This window comes from Botryllus schlosseri, chromosome 5 (assembly GCF_051294905.1).
Source record: "Botryllus schlosseri isolate E-star chromosome 5, Bs_hap1, whole genome shotgun sequence".
NCBI lineage: Eukaryota > Metazoa > Chordata > Ascidiacea > Stolidobranchia > Styelidae > Botryllus > Botryllus schlosseri.
The window spans coordinates 23,320,953-23,335,133 of NC_137240.1; the positions used below are offsets into that span (position 1 = coordinate 23,320,953).

General features: G+C 40.9%; 1 protein-coding gene across 1 annotated transcript in view; it reads right to left on the reverse strand.

Annotated features, from left to right (window-relative positions):
* Positions 1-2,008: 2,008 nt before the first annotated feature.
* The window catches only part of LOC145439424 (L-fucose kinase-like), a 38,958-nt gene continuing 26,785 nt past the window's right edge, over positions 2,009-14,181 (reverse strand). Inside the window, exons 21-30 of the mRNA XM_080316905.1 lie at positions 13,212-13,357; positions 12,001-12,153; positions 11,121-11,211; positions 7,832-7,908; positions 7,478-7,603; positions 7,341-7,412; positions 6,212-6,300; positions 5,276-5,375; positions 4,428-4,651; positions 2,009-3,495 (exon numbers count right to left, since the gene is read on the reverse strand). Of these exons, the coding sequence (XP_080173031.1) occupies positions 3,415-3,495; positions 4,428-4,651; positions 5,276-5,375; positions 6,212-6,300; positions 7,341-7,412; positions 7,478-7,603; positions 7,832-7,908; positions 11,121-11,211; positions 12,001-12,153; positions 13,212-13,357 (1,159 nt within the window). The 3' untranslated portion in view covers positions 2,009-3,414. The remainder of the gene's footprint in view (positions 3,496-4,427; positions 4,652-5,275; positions 5,376-6,211; positions 6,301-7,340; positions 7,413-7,477; positions 7,604-7,831; positions 7,909-11,120; positions 11,212-12,000; positions 12,154-13,211; positions 13,358-14,181) is intronic.

Consider the following 14,181-nt stretch of genomic DNA (forward strand, 5'->3'; position numbering starts at 1 on the left):
TACATGCAATTCCCGATGATATTGACCAATTCAATCATTAATTAATGGAATTTTTCGCACTTCGCGCGAATAGGCGAGAATAGCTGCCTCAGTAAATGGACACTGGACACCCCTTGTAGATACCTAATAGGCTATCAGCAAATAGCGGACAGCCTAATGGGGGTCTGGGAGTGAAGTCCCCCGGAAGTTTGGTTTACCACCCGATGGGGGCCCAGGACCAACGTGTTTTGTTGGGGGGGGGGGGGCTGACGAAGTGCTGTTACGGCCCTGGTAACGAATAATTGTACCTGCGGGCACGCCCGAATATGTTTAATTATTAATCACGTGCCCTTTATTTTCCTATACAACAGCTCACTCAGTGCTACTGGTAAATCTGATTACCTGGGCTGAGAGGATAAAAGTTTATAGCGACTTAGCGACTTATATATGTCATTAACACCTATTCAGTCATGCATTATGGAAAATTTTGGTACCTAGGGCGACCAGGCCACACAAACTTTGCTGACCATCAAAATCCCGATATGGGGTTCGTGGGGGCGAAGCCCTCAGAAGTTCGGTTTATCACACTATGGGTGCGCAAGGCAATCGTTTTTAGGGGGGTTGACGAAGTGCTGTTACGGCCCTCCCTCTTACTCATTGTCTTTATTACATTACTTAATATGAAGTTGGGGGGGGGGGCGCTGGAGCACGATAATTTTTGAAAGGGGGCGCTGGAAGAAAAAAGGTTAAGAACCACTGGTGTACACTATGCCGAGCGAGTTAGCGTAATGCGTCCGGCTTCTTGATCGGTAGGTCGTGGGTTCGATCCCCGGCCGGGTCAGACCAATAGACTCGAAAACTGGTATCCGCGGTTATCCCGCTAGGCGCTCAGCAATCACGGAGGATAAGAAAAAAACGGGTGCAGACTGGATGACCTTATTATAAAATCCGTATATCCTTCGTCAAAGCATCTCAATTTTGCAGGTGAAATAGAATACCATCTCTCTCTCACTGTGCAGCCTCATGTTGCCGCCCCCTTGTAGTGCGGATCATTGACCGGAGCCGGATTGGATATCCGGCCGGATTTTTACAATTTTGACCGGACCGGATCGGAGCCGGATCACTACTTTTTTGATCCGGCCACAATCTTTATGGATAAGCATGACTTTTATAACTATATAACTACCAACCAACCACACGTAAATAACCACCAAGCCAGTGTGAACATAAACGAGGCGTATTTATCAATTCACGGAACCTCCGTACCGAGTAGGGCCGGATTTCTGGCCGGACTTTTTCATTATTGGCCGGAACCGGATCAGTACTTTTCCGGATGCGGCCGGAGCCGGACCAGAGAATTGCACAACCGGATCGGAGCCGGACCAGAGAATTTGTCGATCCGCTCCGCACTACCCCCTTGGAGCCTGCCGCAGAGCCAGAACCGTCAAGTGGCTGCTACGCCACTGCGGTAACGGGTGAGAGCGTGCGATATCAATGGAAGTCGGCCTATTCTACAAACCCATCCGCTACATACGTAGTGCAAACAAAGAAGATCTCCTACGCAAAATGGATGAAAATATCCAATTTTGATCAACATAACAATGCTTACGCCGAGCCCACTTGGGTTAAATCAACGATCGACGCATATCTTGATGTTAAAGAATTCCATTTAATTCGCCACTATACCCTTAATTGAGTGTGTTCCATCGGCAAGTCTTCTTTTCGCGAATGTTAAAAACTATGCCGGGATCTCGTCCAGGCTGTGAAAGTTTATATTCCATCGCCATTAAAATCATGCGCATAGCCTACATCCGGCTAGCGACGAAAAGAGCACCTCATATGACAACTTTGACCCCGTGCAGGATGGGCTGACGATAGTCATCTAGGCGTAACATACTTCAATCTGTCAGCTTAATAAGGCGTATGATTTAATACGAATATACGTCAAGTCTATTCATTTTAATACAAATATGCGCTGTGCAAAAAACCAGCTGCTGCATAAATACGAATATGAATTGAATACACATCATTCAGTTTTTCAGTGAGTGATTTATTGTCATAAGTTCGAAACACCACAAGATAGCGATATAAAGAAAAGTGGGTCTTGGAGTAATCTTTTCATCAGACACCAACCAGTTGTTGCAACTCGGTGTCAAAAAGAGTTCAGACTAACCAACTTTAGTCTGGGTAACATTCTGGAAATAAATGCACCTCGAATGTAACCTCGATGAACGTGCAATTCGAATCTAATCTATTTCATCTCCAAAATCAGAATCACTAAGAAAGGCGTGCCGAATACGTTGAACAGATCACCAACACTTGTTATAATAGGAACGACGCAGAAAGAAATAAAGATTGGCACTAATTATTATTAGTCCTATACAGATTATAGTTAAAGGACGCCAACGTAAATGCGCTGAGCATAAGCATAATGAGGAATAATACAAAGTAGCCAGAGGTGGTCATCGTCGCTACTCAAGTAGAAGTAGAAGTAACGCCGAAATTTCTACTCAAGTAGAAGTAGGAGTGGTGGTTCACAAGTAAGTAAGTAAGTAGGTATTCTACACCTATTTCTGCCTACAAAACTGAAAACTGTCAAGTAGAAGTAGAAGTATTGTAAAATCATAACTACTTAAAAAGTAGTGTGAGTAGGCAAAATCTACTTCAAGTACTTCAAAAAGTAGAAGTACTTCGTTACTGACCACCTCTGAAAGTAACTGGGGAGTTTTGGCAAGTCAGTCGACAGGTGCAAGTGGAAACCAGTGCATCAAAACCAACAGCGTTGATCAATATGAAAAATGTTGGAAACTTGGCGGTTGCACTGCACTCACTACAATACACGTCACACATATGGAATTGCATGTTTCATTTACAAGCCCCACCTATGGCCATAATAGGATACACCCATTTGCTACTTCTACAATGATTGATGGACGCAGTGAAAAAGTATAGAAAATTGCCGATCGAAATCACCGTCTTTTAATGTCTGTTCAGCAGACTGAAGGCAAAAGAGGCATTTTACATTGCACATGCACAATTATCATTATTCAAATTCGATTATTCAAAAATTCATGCCAGTGACGTCATATTTGGTGACACGATTTCTGTTCTTTCCATTCTCTACTAGTTTCTGACGATTATCCCTGAAGAGTGTCAGCCGAAAATATTCGGGTTCATTTCAATATGTATGTACTATTCAATTGTATGCTAAATTCTGTACCTCCAAGAGTTACTACTAATACAAACTTTCTGGATAAACGAGTCATTAGGGCTCACCACAGATGGCAAATTATGGCAAGTTGTGGTGAATAAATCGATCAACATGCGGTAGAGGACAAAATGTATGGAACTATGAAAGGATGAATCTACCAGATATTAGCAGTAACTGGACGTATCAGTGATACGGGAAATGAAAAGGAACAAATATTGGGAGTGTCACGAACTAGCAAGCTCCTTGTACAGCGTTACGCCAACTCTGTCGATGGTGGCATTGAACACTCCAACGTCTGATATTCCCTGAATAAAATGAAATGTGTGATAGCGAATAGAGTAACAAAATCACGGCAAGGGTCATACGAAGTACTGGTTTACGTTCCGGAAATAGCCAAGAAGATGACATTTCATTGGAAATTGGAGGAATAGTAAAGTCACCACATTATGGGCATTTCGTCTATCAGTCCTGATTCTTGAAAAATAGGGTCAGAAACTGCTTGAGTTGAGGAAAATTACGATATCATGAATGTGAGCCATTCTATATCACACGAGCAGAGTTGCAAAAAGTGGGTTTTTCTTATCCTGCAGACCTGTTTATTCGATATACATGCTCACGCTCCACTTTCAAGACGGTAGAGAAATCAGTGAAAAAATTTGGCTTGGGAGTTTGTAAGAATTCTTTCAAGTCTGACTGCAATGATTTCGAAATAACGTTAAATGATGCAAGTTTAAAAGGGACTTGTCAGAGTCTGTGTAGCAGTGACAATAACTAATCATAATAATAGGCTTAGTTTGTCCCTGAAAATTTAACATTCAAATAAAGTCCTGTTCTGAGGTTTGTGAGATGTTCAGTCCACCGATATTACTCAATACAGACACCATATTGGAAATGTTCATGGTTATAAATGAGTCTAGCAAGATGAGAGAATCGCTTCCTTAATACTTGGCAATACGATAGAATGTTCTGTTGTGTAATTATTATGAGGGTTCCATAATACGTTGTGATATCTAGAAAATGGTATTCATGTCCTTCATGTCAAATACATTGGGATAATAAGACCATGACAAGGTGCCAGAGCACCTACATTGCTCTGAAATATCAGTAAAAAATCCCGCCAGTAAATAAAGCTTATAGTGTCTTATAATAATAATAATAATACAGGACTTGTTTGGAATGGCATATCAAACATAAATTGGAAGTGTTTCACACAGGTAAATCAATGTGGCCACAATACCTCGATCTGCTCAAGGAGGTTAGTAAGCTCGTCGTTTCCGATCGGATCCTTGAACAGGGCAAAACAAAATCCGCCCCCACCAGCGCCGGCTAAAAGTTGACCCAACACTCTGGATTCTAACTTTTCCATAATCCTGACGCAGTACTGCGGTTCAGAGCCCCGAGCCATTATCTTTTTTTGCTTCCTGTAAGCAGTGATGCAACGACCAAGAGCCAAACTGTCACCTGAGATGAATAATAAGAGAGGAACTATTTGATGCTAATCAGGCACAAGTATTGACATGAGTTTGAACAAAGCTTTAAAAGTACATTGATATGAAGTGTCATACGCATTATTATTATTCCATCTATCTGTTGGTGTTTTTAAAAAAGGCCAGGAACTTAGTAAAGTGAGAAAATTTAGCATGTTCTGAATGCGATACATCACCAAGCAGAGTTGTAAATAGTTATTCGAGGATTGACCTCGAAAATGAACAGTGAACACAATGACCTGGACTCCGACTCGAGTCACAATGCTATGACTCGGACTCGAACCTTTGAACACTGACTTGGACTTGACTCAGTTGTGCATTGAAAATGAATCGACTTGAATCAAGTCAAAACTATCTGAAGTAGAATGAAATTGTGACTCGTTGTGACTTGGTTACAACTCTGGTTATTATCACTATATTGTCACACTATGATATACCGGTAGCATGAAAGTTCTATGAATCACGGATGCATATCCGACAACTGGTAGAATTAGACACGAGATTGAGTCAGTAAAATCAATGTGGCTAATGAAAGTTTTCGAAAAGTCATGTGATTTTATGAGTTTGATAAGATCGACAAAAAAAGGAGAATTCCTACCATTGACAAAAGCATCCCGGCATTGAAACGCATTCTCGACGAGAGCATCACAATTGGAGATAATTTCAGACTTCTTGGCATACCAATTTCTCAATACCTCCTGAAAAAAATGAACAAATATGTTGCTACATCAAACATCGGAAACAAAGTCAAGGAAACAGTTTTGCATGGTATTTAGAATCAAGGGTTCGATATTGCAATGGTTGTCACCACCAGGGTATATACGGCAAAACATTCCGTAGCTAGCATATGGTATGATAATCGTTACCCAACGCCGTGGTAACATGGTACTGCTAAGCAAGTACTTCCTTTGAAATCCGATAACCGGTTAACAAGTTTTGTTGTTGTCCAAGTAAAATTATTCTGCGAATATTCAAGCGCTTTTGTTGATGAAACCGTATGAACTCTCTCTCTTTTCATGGTGTCGGTAACGGTTCAAAATTTCCACGATCCAGCAACATAAGTCTGTCACGTCACTTCTCAATCGATCTCTTGTGTAAACTTCTGTCTTCAATTGAGTAATATATTCATATTGAAAGAACCTCAGAATTCTAAAGTAATTTTCCCCTTTGTTGATATACAAAGTTCTTTTGAATTCTCTGCTAGTTGCTGACGAACGTCCTCTTACAATATTCGGGTTATTTCAGTATGAATATAGTATTAAATTGTAGACTGTTCGTCTAAGAGCCTCTTCAAATTTCAGTAAATTGGTTCTCTACATCCGCTTTTAATGAATTTTGCCACTTGATAACTAACTGTTGCCTACTTCTACATCAGTAGCGTAAACAACTGGACATATTGGCATTCTCTGCATTTACTGCACACTATATTGGCTTTCCCTAACTGATATGGCATATCCGTATCCATACTACTTGACTAGTGGAAGCATTTTGACCGTCACCTATATGCCAGCGGTACAGGGATCAGTAACGCTACCTGCAACACATTCCTAGCGAGTCTCGTCTTTCCAGTGTAAATCATTTTCATATGTTCGTCCACGAAATCCAGGAATTCGTCAGAAACATCTGCAAAACAATTTTTGCCACATCAATCATCTGTACAACAGAAAAAAAACTACCAGATTTTTATGATATTATTATTATACCATTTCACATACGTAATGACGCGACTAGTACCACTACGTGTTCCAGCTGTAAGGATATCTTACAAGCTAACCCCATCTGTAATTATAAGGTTCAAAATTCATAACAATGGATGGAATATGGATTAGGATTGCCATGTCATGGGAGTAAAAGGTCGCAACCTAAATCTTTTTGGGTGATTTTTGTGAGCAATTTAGTAAACCGAGAGCTGAAAAATTGACCTCATTACGGCCTGATTACCAGTTGGAGTGCTATTATTAGTGTTTTTCGTCTGTGTGGCTAGTGTGACCTGACCTGTAGTGAAAATGAGATAAACTAAAGACAGATCTTATAAATGACAATTAGTTTTATAGTTGTAGTTTCGACAAGGGCTTTTTGTGAACCCCTTGAAACTAGTACACACATCCCAGGTTAAAAATCCCTGTCATAGAGATTTGGCCGTTTGAATAAACCTGAAGTATGATTAGCTTCCCAACTGTCCGAAATTCTTCTGTTTTGGCTTGAATAAAACTGGATGAAGTTGACTTAGGCTACTTGTAGGGTTATCATATTTTGATATCCTACAAAGAGGACACTTTTAGTCACAAAAGCTATAATAGCGGATGAGAAAACGGGTGATTTGAAATTTTTTACTTGAAATATTATAGGGTTGACTAAAAAAAGGTAATTTTTCCAACTAGACTCCTGAAAAACTCGATCCCATGTAAAATCGGTTGGGCTTGACCTTTTTTTAGTTAACCATGCCATCACTGCTGTTGAAGTTCATGTTTCTTGTCATTTATGACTTGAGTCTTGCAAGTTCGACCGACAGTACCATATGCTCTTGTTTCCATAAACCATGCATACGTAGATAGCTATACTGTAACAGCATTGCGTGTGTCATGGCTTACTACCTGTATGCCATAATAGTGTGCCTTTGTACAAAATAACCTCAGTCCGATATTAGTAGCAATGACACTCACCAATAGATTCCACTTTAATCTCCAATGGCAGTTTGGCCTCGGAAGAGCAAATTTTCACCCCACCAATCAAACCTGAAATAGCACAGACGTCGCTACGGTTTCAGGTCAATCACTTCTGCTTGTTAAGTAGAAAATACCTCCGACTTGATCCTGCCAGCCACCGCCAGTAGTGAGCATTTGTTCTACCATGACAACAGCATGTATCACGGAATGGGTATCAACTGCTTTTCCAACGGCATGAAATAGAGCCATGATGATTGTCCCTGTGATGAAGATTCGATGCTGTCATATTATATCGCACTCATAACACAGACAGGGGTCGTGGACCCCAGGTTGGGAACCACGATACTTGGTGCCTAACACCATTCCAAACTTTGAAAACAATCAATACTTCAGGTGGAAGTGAGATTTTGTCATAATCCTAGAACAAACAGAATGATCCAAGAGCTAGCGCAGAAAGCAGACCATCGCAAATCTGCTGACATACACACCGGCGAGAATACTGCTTGTCCCCATGCCCGATCCGCGTGGAAGATTGGACCAGGTCTGAATCTCTAGTCCTCCGCATCTATGAAAATAGAAAATGGCAATTGGTAGAAATACATTAAAATTTCAGATTGACTCCGACATTATATCAGTAATTATATTTTCCCGAATTGTCGTGCTCCAAGCGACGTTAGATGCTGGTCAAATAGAAGTGAGAAAGTCTTTTATATGAACATCAACATGAGATGACCACAGTGGCGTATCCAGCGGGGGGGGGGGGGGGGGTTGGGGGGGTTTGGGGTCGGAACCACCCCCTTTCAAAATCCTAAAATTTGATGTCAAATATCGCCTCTAATATTTGCTAATTTATTAGTTTAACATATTCGTTTTTACGTATGAGAAGGCGAATATGGCGTCTTAATGTTATTTAAGGGGACTAAAACCCCTACAAAATATTGGAATTATCCGCCGAATTAGTCGAAAGGATAAAATAAGTCATTATATTTCGCTAATTCCATACGAATTCTGCGCTTGTTCAGCTACATTTCAGCTGTGGCAGTTGCTGACGTTCTAAACTTTCTTCTTCGATTTCTCTCTCGCTTTGCTAAAACGAGAGACGCATTTTAGGAAAATCTAATCTAATTGGCCGACGCGATACGTAATTGCAAAGACGGAGTTGTCGGCAATCAACATCGCTCGCGAATTCGCTGCACCTGCTCGCCTTGAAATACTAATTAGGAATTGCACGGCGTGTTGATTGATCAGCGAGACGCAGACACGGCGGCACCAGTACGACAATGCTGTTCTCAAATCCACATTGTCTTCGCGATTATTGGGGAGAAATGGCCTACGATTGACATTCACATTTCAAAATACAACCCTAGCGATCCGCGTTCCCGATTGTTAGGTGGCTTGCTGTCGTCCAAATACAGGCCTATGTTGTCGCTGAACGGGAGAATTGAGTAGGCCTAGTAGTAAAGTTAACCTAATTATATCGGCTGACAATTTTCTCCGTCGATCAAGTTATTATCCCAGTGTGTACTCTGTATTAATTGACTGACTTGCGTGCTTGCAATTAACGTCTAATTATCTTCGCGCGTACTACACGCTCAGCCGTACGGCTAGTAACGCCATCGAAAAGCACACATTCGTGTACGACGTACACTGTTCCCACCACACCTCTCTGTGGCGATCGCGATCGTTCTCGTTTATGCTACTGCCCTATTCCGAGCTTGTTCGTCCGCTGCTATACTACCGGCCGTGTGAATAATATTGTCAAAACCTGACAAAATCGCGCAGCTCTGGCCGGAACTAAGCGCTTGGAGACGGGCGGCGTTAGCCGGCTCATGACTAAATGTGAGCATTTACGAATTTCTTTCGATCATACCGTAAATTAGACGCGACTTTCAGGCAATGTCTGTATCGTATTCGTACATCTCCCACTCACCGCAAATCTCTTTTTATTATGAAACTATAATATATCGTAAATATTTGCCATGGTGTGGAGATGAGTCATCGTCATGATGACATCATAATAGCCGACGCAAACACCCCCCCTTTTTCGCACTCTGGATACGCGCCTGGATGACCAGCAATGTTCCCTCTAAGCTGCGCACGTGCGCAAATGCGCAGTGCTGAAACGGTCTCTGCGCAAAGAAAATCTAGGCTGCGCACAAAAAATCCGAAGTGATGACTTTTTTTTAATCGTTGCGCACTCTTGTCCAAGGCCCCGCGCAGGCGCTCAGACTCGAGAAAAATGAGAGGGAACATTGTCAGGGGTAAATAGTGCTATCGCTGAAGTCTGAAACCGAGGTAGGCCTACAAGTGGGGCCCGAAAAGGCAAATATTGCGCTCCGCGAAGCAATGAGAATTTGCAATCGTGTGAGACTCACGAAAGAGATTTCTCTTTTACTATGGTATCGTACGCGTGAGCGATACTGATATCATATCAATAGCGCAATCCTTTGTGGGAATGGCGAAATAACATGGTTTAACAAAGTTATAAATAACAATGGGCTAGCTCGAAGTTAACTGCGATAAACTAACGAATAGTCTTCTCCGCGTGGCATGAATAATGTGTAAGATTTACTGTACAATTACATGCCGCGAATTTTCGAAGTCATCACTTCCATCAGGCGAATCTGATCACGTATGGTGATATTGGATAATATGCAGAATATGCAAGATTGCAAGTACAAGCACCAATATTGTTGAAAAATCCATCCCTTTGCAAACGTTGATCGGGAAATGCAGGAACTATAGCAACTGCAGCAACTGTAGGGCGTTGCATTAGATCAGCTTCTCAGCAGCACAAATTTGTGATTTTATTCGATTCGTTTGAACGGGTATCTTCTGTCGATAAGGTCATACGCTGATCTTGTTCTTGCTTCAATCAGACTTGAATATTCGTATCATTGTATCTGACTGTATGTCTTGATAGTAATGAGTGCATTGCCGGTATTAAGACGTCACATCAGTGTTTTAACGCGATAGGCCTACATCGATCGCATGTATTGATTTCAAGTGCGTTCTCGTGCGTGTATGTCTGTCCTCTAGTAATCCATAGTATGTCACCATATCGTCGCAGTGGAATCAAAGTGACTTATGTGCAGATTTCAATGTCTTTTGACATAGCAGATAGGAGGTAACGAAATAGCATGGTGTAAGGAAGTCATTATACCAACGGGTACGCCCGAATATGTTTAATTATCTTTAGGGGTCCTACCTTTTCCAACACATCTCACTCGATCAGCTTTACCTGTAAATGTGATTACGTGAGCAGAGACAGGATTAAAATTGATAGCAATATATGCAATTCCCGATGATATTGACCGATTTTATCATGAATTATAGAAAATTTTCGCGCTTCGCGCGTTTAGTCGGAACGCCCACTAAACGAAGACCAGACATAGATGATTAGTAGCGGTGAAAAGCGTGTAGCCTGAAGGGGGTCTGGGGGCGAAGTCCCCCAGAAGTTCGGTTTATCACCCTATGGGGGGCTGGTTGCGCACTGTTGTCCAAGGGCCTGCGCAGTGAGTTGGCGTATTTGCGCAGACTCGTGAAAAATTAGAGGGAACATTGATGACCAGTACCAATTATCTGGCATATCAGCAGAACTATACAAATACAAGTATTGCTATCTCATATAACATTTGAGGGTGCATGAATAGAATGCAATGTTGTGACAAAATAAGGATAGCCTACTTTATTCGGATACTCAGATCATTCTGCCCAGCCAGGTAGTCACAGATAGTGATTTGCTCCATGCCACAAATAAGGAATAGTCTATCTCACCCCAGCAATGCTAGCAACTGGTTTTTCAACGACTTTGACGAGTTCAAGGACACGATTTCGGTCAAGACAAAGCAGGCTTTCACCAGAGCACCTGTCAACAAAAATCGATTTTTAGTAATGGGCAATCAAAAAGCTGTCCTATAGGTTCACACGAATCACAGTTAGCAATTTTGGAATAACAAGCCAAGTATGACGCACAAGCAGTCGTTTGTCCAGTGCTGGGTTGAACAAATGAAGTGATTGGAAATTGGTGAGTCCATTAGGAAATTTTGTATCGCCGCTTGGAGAAAACCGTGGGAAATGATGCTTGGTTGTGACTAGGGCTGGGCATAATGATTCGAGTACTCGAATCTGAATCGAGTATTAATTTGGATGATTCGAGTCGAGTAGTAAAACACAATTTTTTTGAGTACTGAAATTATACGCTCCTCGCAACTGAAAGTTAATTTACTAACGGGAATTACAGTTTTGACACTATTTTCCACTGAGGAAGCCTGAAACCTTGATTGGCCGTGTCGCAGCATACGAGACATAGCACAAAGCTACGAACGTTACTGGAAATAACACATTTCCGAAGTCATGATCAACCTGCAACATTGTCCAGAAGTGCAATGAAATCGTTATGGTTGAAAAAATAACAAAGTATCTTTAATGTGATGGATTAACATGCGTTATGTTCTTTGTAGTGGCATAAAAGGTACATATTTGAACTTTAACATAATGCATGTTGTTGTGACGTCATAATGAGTGATACTCGAATACTCGACTCGAAGCATAATATGTGATTCAGAATCGAATCACTCAGGTACTCGATTTTGCCCAGCCCTAGTTGTGACTCGAATTGGGTAGCACGGTTATAGACAGCAGTGTCATTCCTAACCTTGCGCTTGCGGCCGGCAGTAATTGTGAAATTGGTCCACACGATCCCATATTATGGACGGATGAGAAATGCTGCTCATGGAATCTAATGCTGAAAACTTGATGACAGGGTCTGAAATTCTTCGCACCCTTGCGCCGATTGGTTTCTTCCCATCTTCGCAGAGAAAAAGAGAACATTAATGGTATAAGAGTAGATATGATGCGAATTTCTACATAAACAGCATAGTAGTGGCAGGTAAGATGGTTGTGTTATAGTTTGGTATATTTAGCGGAGCAGTCAATTTACCAACAGCCCGCTGTAACCAAGCAAACACGGCCCTGCAACTACAACAAGACAGTTATTGCAGTGCTAGTAATCTGTGCAATTTGTACCGGTTTCTTCTGATAGGAGTAATTTGTTATTGCAAGCATCAGCTAGTTAAGATGTATGTACATTATAACAACAATGGCATGAGGTACAGGTTACAGTGTACTGTTATAGTATTAAAATAACTGGACTGTTTTTATCGAACTGGTAGACGACTGTGATTAAAAGTTGGGCAATTGGACTTTTATCATCTTTCAGCTTGGGTGTCCACAAACTGACATAATTGTCTTATACTGTTATTCCTACATGAATTCCAATACAATATCGACAATTGTCCAAAATACCAACATGAAGACCAAGTAGATTTGCGTGTAATGGGGAAGCAAATCTGAAGCATGCCAAACGTATTTCAAGCATAGAAGATTAAACAGGATTCAAAAGTAGTTCTGAATTTAAAAGGGGAAAATGCTCACAATAACTGCAAAACAAAGACAATAAAATTGACCGTTAGGCTATTCATTCTATTAGAGACGTTTGCCGCTGATGAGATTTAGTCCAAATTGTTTTAGTGTGCAATCATTGTTTCATGAATTAACGTACAGAATTGGCTTGTTTACTAATAATTAGAACCACAATTCATCTCAAACTGAATGCCCACACGAAATATGTACTATCGACATCTAAAACTGATAAATAGGAAGAGGTAATACTGTAATAGCTATGGAGACTGGAGAGTAATCATAGGCGAGTGCTTAAAAAAGTAAAAGACTCTTTGTTACTCACGAGTCAGATTAATCAAGCAAACTTAATAGCTTGAGAGATTTGAACAGTAGTTAATGCAGTTATTTAGAATACCCTTCGGCAGAGTTTACCAATCCCGACTTGACAGCAAGAAAAATACTCACCAATCCGAATCGCCATATTCAGCACAGCCCCGCCGTTCTCATAACACACAGGCGGAGTATCAGACCAGCCACCGGATAGGTCAATTCTCGCTGGACTCTCACACAGAAGCCACGTGTCTTGTTCTAAAACCGCGGTCTTCAGTGTCCTGCACAACAAAGTGGCATTTGTCGCGTACCACTAATTCGTTTGTACTGCACTGATAAACCACCTGGCTCCTGAAGATTTGTTTTATTCAAATGCACTAATATTTATTAGGTATTGGTGTTATTAAATACCATGACACATATGAATAGCAATAAGAAAACACAATATAATTTGATAGGTACATCCGTTCCTTATACAATCTTAGCAATCGCATATTTGCAGCAGTTTCAGCTACTGCGAAGGCCAGCAAATTGTAGAGTAAATACAATTAAATGTCACTCATCGTGTAACTTTGTTTGGAAATATTAACATGGTACTTCGGTTTTTAAGTCATCCAAAAATAAGTAATAATTGCAAAATTTTTATTTTATCGGGCATACCGTTAGTACTTTTTTACTGAGAAAATAGTCAACAGCCTTTTTCTCCATCGTAAAATTTCGTTAAATCACTTCCTCAGAAACCGAAAAATTTGTGCAAAACTTTCGTCGTAAATTACTCACTCATGGTTCTTTGAAAAGCAAGCACCAAGATCTATATTTCCTAGTTTTTTGGGGGGCTAGGTATACCATGGCCCGAGTTACAGAACTTCACAGCAAACTTTTGAATGGCTCTTTGAAAAGCAAACATAAACATCTATATTTTCCTAGTTTTTTGGGGGCCTAGGTAGGCCTATACCATGGCCCGAGTTACAGAACTTCACAGCAAACTTTTGAACAAAAATATTGAATTTTGACATTTCAAAACAAAATTCTCCAAGACGAATTGCACATAGTCCTTCAAATTTTAGAAACATGCAGTTCTGGTACTTTCAACAGACGTTAGATC